We start from the raw sequence: 12,993 nt of genomic DNA on the forward strand, positions 1-12,993 counted from the left end.
TTTCAGTGGTTTTTTTAGGTGATTATGATTCTTAATTATGGGGATTGTCCTTTTGATTTTTAATTGGTTCTAATTTGATCTTTCGCTGATAATTTCTTGAGAGTCGAAAGATTGAAGAAATGATGAAAGACGATGAAAGTTTTCTTTGAGAGTCTAGTATTGGCTTGATGATCTAGAGCTTTTTGGTGAGTCATTGACTGTGAATTTTTGTTTAAATATTCTATCACTTACGTGATGTTTCTGTTTATGATTATTGGTATGAATAAATATGACTATTGGTGAATAACTGAAGAAATGAGAAGGTGGTAGAATTAACCCTAATCGTATCACGTGTTTTTATAACGAATGTGACTTTCAGTCACTTATGAGAATAAAAGGAATGATTAAAATGTTATTGTCTGTTTATAAGGTGCAAATTTTAACCCTTTGCATTCGAGAGACTCTCAGTCACCACTTGATTTGCAAAATTATAAAGTCTTATATATAATACTAAGCTTTGTATAATGCATCAGTATGTGGAATATTGAAATAACTTTTCTTCTTAATTTATATATTCCTCATTAATCAATTTCAAGTCTGTATCTCATTGGAGAATATTGAATATGTCTAATGAAAAACTTTCGAGTGCAAAGGGTTAAAGCCCAGAAAAACTTTTGGAAATCCAATATGAAGTAATCAGAAAATTTAAGTGAAAAGTTCGAAGGTGACTCAAAGTCCGATTAGGGTTGAAGTATAGTAAATGAACGAAAGAATGCAATAGAGTTGACTGAGTCATTTCGCGTGAAGATTGGTGGCGATCCCGAAGCAGAAGCGCAGAAAATGGCGGCCGATCGCCGGACGTTTCAAGGATCAACGTTTTCCCGACGCGGCACCCGCAAAAACCGAATCGTTGTCCATTTACGTGATTACGTTCAGGGATACTTGGCATAATTAAACGTCGGCGTGACGAAGGTAACAGCCGCGCCGTGTATATACACACGGTCTCGCGAGGACTCAATTGATCGCGGCGGGAAGCGACCGGCGAAAAGAAAAGTGGAAGCGGCGAGGAACCGGGTATTTATATCACCGTTAAAAACGTTATTTCGCGCCGTCGAGAATCGTAATCGAAATTGACCCAATTTTCGAGGCAAACTGTGAAATGCAGATTTCGAGTATTTTTTTAGTAAATAATCGTGCGATGGGACGCTGTTCAATGGGAATTTTGGTTTCTAAGAGTCATTGGGTTGATAGAACATTTAGTTTTTGAGAATTTAATTTTGATATTGACCTAATTTTCGTGGTAATCGGTGAAACAGAGCTTTCGATCATTTTTTAGTAAATAATCGTGCGATGGGACGCTGTTCAATGTGAATTTTAGTTTTTATAGTTATTGGGATGATAGCACATTTAGTTTTTGGGAATTTAATTTTGATATTGACCCAATTTTCGAGGCAAACTAAGAAATGCAGTTTTCGATCATTTTTTAGTAAATAATCGTGCGATGGGACGCTGTTCAATGTGAGTTTTGGTTTTTATAGTCATTGGGTTGATAGAACATTTAATTTTTGAGAATTTAATTTTGATATCGACTCAATTTTTGGGAGAAAATGGAGAAAAGTTGTCGAAATTTTTTAATAAATAATCGTATGATATAATATTATTCGATATGAGTTTTTATTTGCAATATTCATTGTATAATTGGAATTTTTAATAACTGGTGTGTAGTTGCCCTCAGTTTTTGAGAATTTAATTTTGATATATGTGACATAACATTATTCAACGTGAATTTTGATATTTAATATTCATTGAGTAATTAGAAATTTGAAATAATTATTCAATGAGAAAACAAGATTTTTGTATTTGAAAATTATTGTAATGTTCACTGTAAAGAATTTGAATCTCTAATGTTCCTCGCAAGAAATGATTATACATCTTTTTCACAATAAGATGATGTATTTTAATGTAATAAGTTTGACTGCATAGATGATCCACGATGGCGCAAGAGCGAAATGCTAGGAGAGTCGAGGCACGGTTCATTCTACGCCGGATAAAAAAGACAGTTGTGCACGCACAGTTCTTCAAAGTGGCTTTATAGATTCTTGGGTAGTGTTGTAAGAATTTCCATTGCATCACTCTATCGTAACTGCTGCAAGCCTTCAAGAAATTGACTTTTTACTGTTGCTTAGCTGGAGATCTGAGTGTGTGTTCTGTCCGCCATTAGCAGTCTTCGAATTGTTATTAACTGAGAGAGTACCATTGCATGTTTTTCATTTCGATAAAAAGTCCAGAGAAAAAATACAAGAATTTTAATAGAAATTCGTTCCACTTTCTCGTCATGTTGAACTTCTACTTTATTTCACATGCGAAACATCTGAACTGAAGATTGTATATTTTTACGAGTTTCTAGGATCTAATTTTTAAAGGATTTTTCAGGGACCAGTATGAGTTGTAGATTATTTAGAATAGATATATGTTTTGTAACGTTTTAACATTGTATTTGAGGATTGGAGAAATATGACCAGTTTGAAAATTTGATTTTACTTCTAGGAATGTTTCACTGTTTCTCAAATAATTTTAGTTGTTGAATTTTATCGAAGAATCCCAGTGTAATTTAGATTTCAACACTTCGACACCTCAGAATTTCAACACTTCAACACTTTAATACCTCAAAATTTCAACGTTTCAGCACTTCTAAATTTCAATACTTTAATACCACTAAATTTCAACACTTTAACACCTCTAAATTTCAACACTTTAATGCCTCAAAATTTCAACGCTTCAACACCTCTAAATTTCAACACTTTAATACTTCAAAATTTCAACACTTCAACACCTCAAAATTTCAACGTTTCAGCACCTCAAAATTTCAACCCTTCAACACCTCAAAATTTCAACGTTTCAGCACCTCTAAATTTCAACACTCTAATACCTCAAAATTTCAACGCTTCAACACTTCAGCACCTCAAAATTTCAACACTTCAACAATTCAACAATTCAACAATTCAATTTCAAAATTTCAAATGGCAATTTTAAAGGTTCGATGTCATCGTCCAGAAGATTCGAAGATCACCACAATTTCATCGGCAAATGTTCCTTATCGAATCTTAACAAAGTATCCCGGCAGCGTGAAGAATAAAAGAAGAGTAGATAAGCGTTGACTTTCGAGTCACGCCACCGTACAGTGCGTGATTCCAGGTGAAACATGCGCAACGGAACAAGTCGTTCGCGTAATCGAAGTCACATTCGCGGGAATCTCTAACCAAATCGGGAAATTCCATCAAATTTTTTCTCACCGCAGACATTACTCGACTCCCACTTATCAATTAACCACTTAACTGTGTTTGACGAGTATACACGTCATCTTGAAACTCTTAACACTAGGTTTACGGAACGTGTCAAATTGACGCATATTGGATTTTAGAAATATTATTTCGTAAATGTTTACGCCGATTTTAATCGATGCGATCACACTGACATGTACCCCAATTACCTACTATCAAATCTCCAGTTTCCATAATTTAAATAAACGAGTATCAATTCTTTTAGGAATAATAGAATGAAGTGTACAATAAATGCCCGTAAACCTAGTGTTAATAGCGCTAACCTTTTCAACGATGGATTCTTTATTTCTTGAGACAAATATGTAATTCTTCTTCGCTTTAGTATTTCGTTAGGATATATTTTAAGTGCATTTGGCCTGCAATTAACGAGTATACGCTTCATTATTTAATTTTATTGATACACTTAACAGGTTCATTCGTATTACAATTTTCTTTCCTCTTCGCGTCACGTTTCCGTTTCATTTCTTTTCCTTCCTTCTTTCTCTTTCATTCAAATTCGTTCGACAAAAAGTCGGAAATCCGATTGGCCCGTTGCGTCACGTGTTTCGCGTTATCTATCCACGAGTGGAATTAGCAAAACAGATGTTCGACGATACGATTACACCGTGTCGGGTTACTTTTTCTGCTTCGACGTGCCGCAAAAATCATTCTTCGACTGTCAACTAGCGGGAACACACAGCCACGTGCCATTTTGCCGGTGACTGAACCGAATTTCGTGATTTCTTCGTTGACCAACATCGTCTTCCACGTTTGTGTCCAGTTTCATTGAGTAATTATTTTCTTTTCAATAATCAATTTAATGACTGAATTTCACTGAGCAATTCCTTTGTTTGTAATAATTACTTTAACGATTATGACCCGTTCGGTGATTATCGTGTTCTCAATATTTAATTTAACGATTGAACTTCGTTTAGTGATTATTTTATTCGCGGTAATTAATTTAACGATTAAGTTTCATTCGGTGATCATTTTATTTTCGATATTTCGTTTAATGGTTAAACGATCGCGTTGATTCAAAGTGAATTTAATCGATACTTGGACGTGCTATAAATTTAATCAGTAGATTAGGGATTTTATGAATTTGTAATAAATTAATAAGAGTTTTCGTAATTTTGGTGTTCTGGATAATGATAGGTTATGAATTTATGGGATAATAGGTTCTTGCTATTGTTAATTAGTAAATAATGAAAACTAATTAATTGAAATTATACATCTATGAATATTAATATCTGTATAAAGATCTACAATCTGTTAATTACACTTATAATTGGTCAAACTTATTTAGAGTTGTTTCAAGCTTAATTGTAAAATTAAAATTGCCAAAGTTAATTATAACTATTACAGAATTCTCTAGAAATAATTAAATTTATTCCAAACTTAACCAGACTCGATTAGGCTTTACTCTTCAACTTCCATGTCATACGAATTCACGACTCTTAGCTGACGCAACTTTTTGAATACCTTTCAAACTCAATTTTCTCCGTGACGCATGGAACGAATCGAATTTTAATAAACTCATAAAATACAAGAATATCAAAAGACCATTGTCTATAAAAAATCTTGATCATATAATCTCTGATTAACAAAGCAAATTCAGCATCAAAATATTCTGTTGACTTAATTACATTTAAATAAACTTAAACCACCTAAACCAAACTAAGTATACGTATCTTCTAAAATTGAATAAAATATATCAACTTTTAATGAAACAATAAATCTCCTATTCTTTAATTCTCGGTTTAATTCATCAAAAATTTCTCTCGATCAAAATAGTTCCAACGTATCGTCAGTATCAAACACATTCGCAGATAATTGAATCGTTCGTATTCAGATCACATCTAAACCGAACTATCTGCACACGTGACGAAATTTAATAAAATATTTCAACCTTCAATTAACCAATAAAAGCATCTGTCTCTCAGCTTAACTTTCGATTAAACAATTGAACATTAAGAACACCTGTTCTGTAATTCAACTGTCGATTATACAATCAGACAACACAAACACCTGCTCTTTATTTCAACTTCTATTAAACAACAAGAACACCTGTTCTCCGCTTCTCACTATAATTAATCGAATTTCTCCCGTTCGAAATAATTGCAAGAAATTCAACAGCATTAAAAATATCTACAGATAATTGAATCGTTCGGATTCACATCACGACTAAGCCAAACGACACACTCGATGAAATCTAATAATATACTTCAACTTTCAATTAATTAGCGAAAACGCCTGTCCCTTAACTCAATTCTCAATTGAACAATCAAACAAGAAAACCTCCTAGTCTCCAAATTCTCACTTTAATTAATCAAACTCCTGTTCGAAATAATTCCAAGAAATCGACAGTATCAACCATATCCACAAATAATTGAATCGTTCGGATTCACATCACGACTAAGACAAACGACACACTCGACGAAATCTGATAATATACTTCAACTTTCAATTAATCAACAAAAACATCTGCTCCTCGACTCAACTTTCAATTGATCAATCAAACAACAAAACCATTTATTCTCCAAATTCTCACTATAATTAATCAAACTGCTCCCGATCGAATTAATTCCAAGAAATTGACAGTATCAACCGTATCCACGGATAATTGACTCCCCGATTCAAATCGGCCTGTCGAGGAACCGTGATCGCTGTTCATTGGATTGATGTGTTTACAATGGTGCACCGTGTATTCATTGGTCGTCGCGTCGACGTAGACGACGGTCACGCGGTGATTTGATTAATTGATAATTTGATTGATAATGTGACCGTAGGGCGACCGATGAAAATAATCGATCGAATCGTATCGAGCCTGTTTCCTTAGAAAATTCGCGGCCTGTCAACCGGAGTATTGTTCTTTAGAACCTGTTACATCATGTTACACAATGATCACGTGACCGTGGGCTCCGATAACAGGACTGTTTATTGAGGCGCATTGTTCGGCCGCGGTTGGCCGTGGTATTCCGAAGATCTACGTTGCGAAATACCCCGGAGAAATGAATGAAATCATCGTGCGAAGAAAGTTTAATAGATAGTGTAACGCCGGTAATCATTCCCCGTGCGTTTCGTAATCGACCCGATTAAGTGTTATTATACCCGCGACGAGGAGGAAAAGCGTTGCCGTTCTAACGAACGCAATTATTTCAGAGATAATGCGACCAGCGATAAGATAAACGATTCGGGAATTTAATTCGCGAGATTTTTTTTAGTTTTTTGTTTTAGAATTGTTTCGTGGAAATTAAATGGGACGATGGTGTGAATGATATATTAATATTTTTGTTGCAATGCGGTTTGTGATATGAATATTGATATATTATTTATAATTATTTGAGAGATAATGCGACCAGCGATAAGATAAACGATTCGGGAATTTAATTTGCGAGATTTTTTTTAGTTTTTTGTTTTAGAATTGTTTCGTGGAAATTAAATGGGACGATGGTGTGAATGATATATTAATATTTTTGTTGCAATGCGGTTTGTGATATGAATATTGATATATTATTTAATATATTATATTACTATTATAATGTAACATTCTAATGAGCATCTCACCATTCTCACACACGAAAGTAAAACAAAAGAAACTCCCACTGAATAAATTCATTAGAAACCAACCATACATGCATCACATTACCACTTTAATTTAATCTCACCGTTCTCACACACGAAACTAGAACAAAGGAAATTCCCGATCAATAAATTCATTAAAAACCAATCATACGTGCATCACATCACCAATGTAATTTAATTTGCAATTCAACGCAACCAATTTAATTTAACAAAAACAAGAAAAAAAAAGAAATCGAAAGGAGAGCAAAGTTCATCGAAACACAGTCACTGGTGTCCGATCCGCGCAACGAGTCTCATGGCGCGGTTCCCACGCGTACGCCATTGCGCAACAATCGTAAAATAATCGCGTCGGCCGATTCGAAATCGTTATCGTCGCTCGCGTCGTCGTTTCTCGCTGGATTCATCGCGAATCACCCAGACCACCGTGCTGCACGCGTTGTCCGATGTGTAACAGGCTTGAAATAATTATAACATGGTGACCATGGACCCGATACCCGCGCACCGCGGTTCTTACTGCAACCTGGACACACACTTTCCACGTGGACCTTCGCAATTACGCGATTCGCGACGAACAACGTCCGAGAATCGACGAATTCGATTAATCAACACTAAAACTACCTGACGAGTCGGAATGACGCACTCATCATTTATTCTTCTCGTAATCATTAACACGTTAAGCGCCACGAAAATCTTAAGCGTTTTCCCATAGAGTTTGTCTTCTGTAGCAAAGAAAAGTAGGAACAATTATGAATTGTAACGTTCGCGTTACACTATTATCAACTTAGTTGCCTTATTAAATATTTTTATTTCACATCGGTTGTCTTGTACGTTACGATTGTTTTTTAGTCATTCAGAAGCGTCAGTCACTAGTGACTGACATGGCGCTTAACGTGTTAACCCTTTGCACTCGGAAGTTTCCCACTAGAAATATTTTAACCCTTAGCACTCCAGGTTGTTTTGTAATCTATCAACAACTGCAACTAATTTTTATAATATTCCTAGCGAAAATTAGAAATGATATAACATTTCTTCGATCTTTTATTTTCCTTGTTAGCACAAAATTTGGATGTGAAAATCGAATAATTTTAGGTTAGTTTCTTTAACCCCTTGCCGTGCAATGACGAGTGAGACTCGTGATGAAAATTTCTAAACTAATTTAACAAGAATCAATGTTGTTCATTACCCACGGATCAAAGTGAACAACTATTTTGCTATTATCAATGTATTATCTTGAAATGAAATTTCCACCTGAAGTAGACTGGAATATTTTGTTATATTTCTTACAAATTGTCGATAGTAAAATATTACACGAGCTTAGTAACGAAAGTAAATAGTACGCCAAGGGGTTAAGATTCATTCAAATATTTAATATTATAACTGGTGCAATATTGGAGCATACAGAGTTCAAAGGGTTAACCCTTTGCACTCGAGAGGCGACCCTCAGTCGCCAGAAGATTTAATACAGCAAAACTATAAACCTTGGTATTTACCATTAACACTAGAACTGCCGAGCATTTAATACGATTAATATTTAATCCGTATAAAAATTGTAACAATAGATTATTGTCAGTTTTTTTAGACATTCATTATAGTATTCCAATGAAACTATTTATTTCCAAGATCATCTCAATTATTGAATGCTTTTAAGATATTAATAATTGCGAAACAAAAAGATCAAAACCAGTCATTTTGACTGGTACAATAACTGGTACAAAATAATTATTTCCCAAACTAGAACATTAATTGTGTCAGTTGTTTTCTAAACTCCACCGCATTGCTTTTAAGCGACTCTCGAACTCAAATAAAATATTCTTCTATTCAATAAGGAATTTGTCGAATAATAACCTTTCAATCTCGAACAAACAAACATGACACTACCGTCCCATTACCCATGAATTCGTGGAAAGCTACCCCTTTCAGAGCTAGCGATTCACGTGTCAATACGGTCTCCGGTGGTCCCAGCGAAAGAAAAAACAGGCCGCGTCCCGTAACCCTTTGTCAGGTCCATTTCGGCGAATATTAAGTTTCCCCGGTAGCAAGAGGATTTTTGTTTGACCGTATACCGGGGGGTTCCTCGGTTTTCGTCGTTGCAGGCACTGAAGAGCAAGGAGAACGTCAAGGATGCTGAGCAGCTTGGCAAACTACTTACTCGGAGGTAATATCTCCGCCGCGCAAGATTCACGGGAAGGGACCAATAACGAAACTCCGGAGTCCCTTCCAGTAATGACGAGGCTCAGTCAGGTGGAGGTTGAAGGGGAAGATTGGATCCTCATTGACCGTGCAGGTATGTCTGACCTTTTTCAAAGGCGGCGACCCCTTCGGCTTTTCAGCAGGATCGAAAACTTGTTCCACCCTTCGGACCTATTCGCGCTTGCAAAATGGGACCCGAGTTTTTCGAGCCACGTGTCAGAATCGTTCAATACGGTTTCGACAGAAGTCAACGCCCCACGGTTCACGAAGGGTTCATTTATCCCTGTCGTTTAGCCCTCGAGGGCAAATGAACTTCTGGGGAATGTTCAAAGTATCGCATGAAATAATTATTGTTCGTTCATCTGGAATTATTTAATAGGGAATTGCATTGTTGATGAGTAAAGATGAATATTGGATCGAGAAGATTAGGATGTTTCGTCTTTTGCTTATTTGTAGTTAAGGATCTTTCAAAATTTAATTAATGCTTTGTTTTAACCTATATTGCTACAGTTTCGAGGAAACTTAGAATCTCAGAGATACGTTAATTTAAAATGTAAAGTTAGCTCTGCTTTATCGACTGCTGGAACTGAGAGCTTCATTTTGTATACTCCGTTCAGTTAATTCGGTTAGAAACTGTTTTTTAAAAACAAGAACCGCATTTGCGCTGTTGCGCTGTTGGGCTTTCTTCGACCGTGTTTTTTTTTAAATCTCTGGTACTCAAACAGAAGTCCAAACTAAAATGACAAAATCGAATTCCTTATTCTTTCTCGCAAGTTACAAATTTCGGTTTGATGTTTAACCCTTTGCACTCGAGGGATGACTCTCAGTCGCCATTTGATTTCATGTAACAAAATTACAAAGTGTTGTATATAATACTAAGTTTTGTATAATGCATCAACATGTGAAACATTTATATAAAATAGCTTTGTTCCTTAATTTAGGTATGTTTTCTCATTAGTCCGTTTCAAATAGTGTCGTCTGTCTCATCGGAAAGTGTCAAATGTTTCTAGTGAAAAGCTTCCGAGTGCAAAGGGTTAAAAATATATTAATCATCGACGCTTCCGTTTCTACTAGCTGAAATTTAGCCGGCGTACAATGTGTTAACACACTATCGGCGGGTAACATCATGAGCTTGACTCACACGTATAGCGGGCGAAAATTAGTTTCTTTTTTTTCTTAAAAATTAATAAATTTAGGACTAAACACTGGTCAGGCTTTACGAAAAACAACCAAAAACATCATTTCTGCCCAAAAATTAGTGACAATGAAAAAAAAAACAAGCATTGGTAAGTGTTTTACTAACACTTAGCGTACGTTCTGCATAAAAGGTATTAATACCCTTCCCGCCGATAGTGTGTTAACCCCTTGTCCTACAACAACGAGCGAGGCCCGTGGTGAAGATTTTCAACGTGACTTTTCAACAAATATCTATATTACTTAGTTAATTCGAATTCAAAATAAATATTATTCATCTGTAATCAACTGTTATACTTAAAAGGAAATATAGTAATAACATATGCTTAGAATTTTTTTCTTTTTCCAATAAATTATTCATGACAAAGTAGCCGTATCGATGAGAGTTGAGAAAGAAATCATAGGTCAAGGGGTTAACCCCTTAACGCACAGTTTTTTTGAAAAAAATCGGCCAAAAAAAATCAATTTTGATATACTGCGCTTTTGTTCCATGGAGAAAGGCTATAGTTTATTCTTGAATAAATAAGTGTAATAGCTTACAATCCCATGTAAATGATAAATATCAATAAAACGATTTTCTTTCTTTACTTTCACATTGTTATTTTCACAGTTTGGCCTGTTTAACGCGCTCGAATTAACTCGAGCGTGTAAGTTAAGGGGTTAATAACGAAGTAGTTGTATCCGTCGTAGTTGAGAAACAGATCGCGGGCAAGGGGTTGATTACTGTGTTTGGATTTGCAGTTGAGGGCGCGACGACTCTGGAAGATTCGTGGTACGTAATGCCACCCGCATGTTTCACACGGGCGGGACCCGTGAACATAGAAACATCACCGCTGGAGGACCTGCTGATCGAGCACCCCAGCATGTCCGTTTACCGAGCCACAGCTTCTCCGGTCGACCCCGACACTCCACCGCCTACCCCAAACGCGCCGGAAGACCGGGACTCCGAAAACGACGTTCTACCCCCTCTTGTTTCCGGCCCGACGTCGGCAGCCTCGCCGGAACCTAGCCCAAGAGGAACCGAGGACAACCAGGAGAACACTAGACCCGCCATTCGCGACGACAGACCTCCCATCAGTCGTTCTCGTACTGAAATGATGATAGTCCAGCTTCGATCAGCGCAAAAGGTGCTCATTCTTCGTTGCAGCATGACGCTTGCCACTCGAAACGCAGAGCGCGCCATTAACACGTTGAACGCCGCACGATTTCGTAGAACAAAATGCACAAACCGGGAAAAAATATAATATTAAATCATTTGATTGAATTGCGTTATTATTATCGCACGCTGATCTTGCTCAATGTCACCGCATTCGATAGCATTGTTTATAATATAGAAATGTTGTCAAATAATCATCTTTCGATTAAATGAACTATAGTAACTCGATTTAATTGGGGGTCACCGGTGACCCCCATGGCATTCAACGTGTTAACCAGTTAACTGTGGAATTTAGTTGGAAAAACCTCTCGTTCTGCGCGTAATAAAATAAAATGGAGCGTGTACTCGTCGAGCGCAGGACGAATGCACGTAAAGTATATTTTAACACTAGCACTACCGAGCATATAATACGATTGATATGTGATCTCTATAAAAATTGTAACAATAGATTATTTTCAGTTTCTTTGGATATTCATCATAGTACTGTCAAACTATTTATTTCCAAAATCATTTCAGATATTCTATGCTTTTAAGGTATTAATAACTGCGAAACAAACAAATCGAAACCCGTCATTTTGACTGGTACGGTAGTTCTAGTGTTAATGAAAGATCAAAGCGAAACAAAGAATTGCATGTTTATGTGGAAAAATAAAGAATTCATCGAGAGAATTAGTATAGTGCCGAGAAACGAGAAATCTTGTTTTTCTATGGAGACACTTAGCTATGTAACTTTGCTGATTACCACAGCGTTAGATAAATTATTCAACTTGATCCAAATTGATTAGCTATTTAAAATATATTACATAATAATATGATATCCGAATGGTTCATATATATATAATGATATAAATTGATTTCACTGAAAATTGCCATCGTTACGGTTTTCTGAAAATTACCCAGTACGCGATGTGTTAACACTAGAGCTACCATTAAACTGTCTTTTTGTAATTGCCGTGGAAACCTGAACAGTGCAATTATTAACTTCAGTTGGCTTGCAATTCGGTTTGTGTATCGCTGAACCAGTTTCTCGAGTACTTTTCCAGAGTAGTTCTAGTGTTGATTTTAACCCTTTGCGGACGGATGTCGGCGTTCCAGTGAGATGGAATGTTCGGATTTGGAAGAGTAAGTGGACAAATGATGTAATTCATCGAACAGCAAGAGTTAAGCACGTAGTTTTCTTTTTCTTCTATTAATTAAGTAATTGATTGATTTAGCTTCATGCATTGGAGATTTTGTATATTTCGAAGAATCTTCGTTTGCAAAGGGTTAAGCAAATATGTATGTAAGAATCGTAAGACGTCGCAAGTCTCTATTGCTAGGTGTTTCCCAATTGCTTAGGTAACTTTCAAATTCAGCACTTTCTAGCTCTTAACACTAGATTTACGGGACGAGTCAATTGTCTACTCTCAAACCTCTAATTTCTATCTAAACGAACGGATAACAATTTTCCTAAGGACGACAGAAGAAACTGTACAGTAAACGTCAGTAAATCTAGCGTTGAAAAACAGTTTCACAGTTTCGATCCCATGGTCTTTCATTCGTAACTCGCTGTTTCTAACGAGGGATATG

General features: G+C 36.2%; 1 protein-coding gene across 5 annotated transcripts in view; it reads left to right on the forward strand.

Moving 5' to 3' along the window:
* TP53INP (Tumor protein p53 inducible nuclear protein) overlaps positions 1–12,993 on the forward strand; it is a 34,275-nt gene that overhangs the window by 10,950 nt on the left and 10,332 nt on the right. Inside the window, exons 2-5 of one of the 5 annotated variants that reach the window (XM_076365151.1) lie at positions 1,963–2,082; positions 2,166–3,174; positions 8,978–9,168; positions 11,010–11,395. The exons of 1 other annotated variant lie outside the window; for it this stretch is intronic. In XM_076365151.1, coding sequence (XP_076221266.1) covers positions 9,006–9,168; positions 11,010–11,395 — 549 coding nt within the window. In that variant the 5' untranslated portion in view covers positions 1,963–2,082; positions 2,166–3,174; positions 8,978–9,005. Of the gene's footprint in view, positions 1–1,962; positions 3,175–3,263; positions 4,090–8,977; positions 9,169–11,009; positions 11,396–12,993 lie in introns of those variants that run through there. 3 more of the 5 variants (XM_076365150.1, XM_031970487.2, XM_031970401.2) reach the window with 3 other exon arrangements.

The sequence above is a fragment of the Nomia melanderi genome, chromosome 2 (assembly GCF_051020985.1).
Source record: "Nomia melanderi isolate GNS246 chromosome 2, iyNomMela1, whole genome shotgun sequence".
In the NCBI taxonomy this organism is placed as follows: domain Eukaryota; kingdom Metazoa; phylum Arthropoda; class Insecta; order Hymenoptera; family Halictidae; genus Nomia; species Nomia melanderi.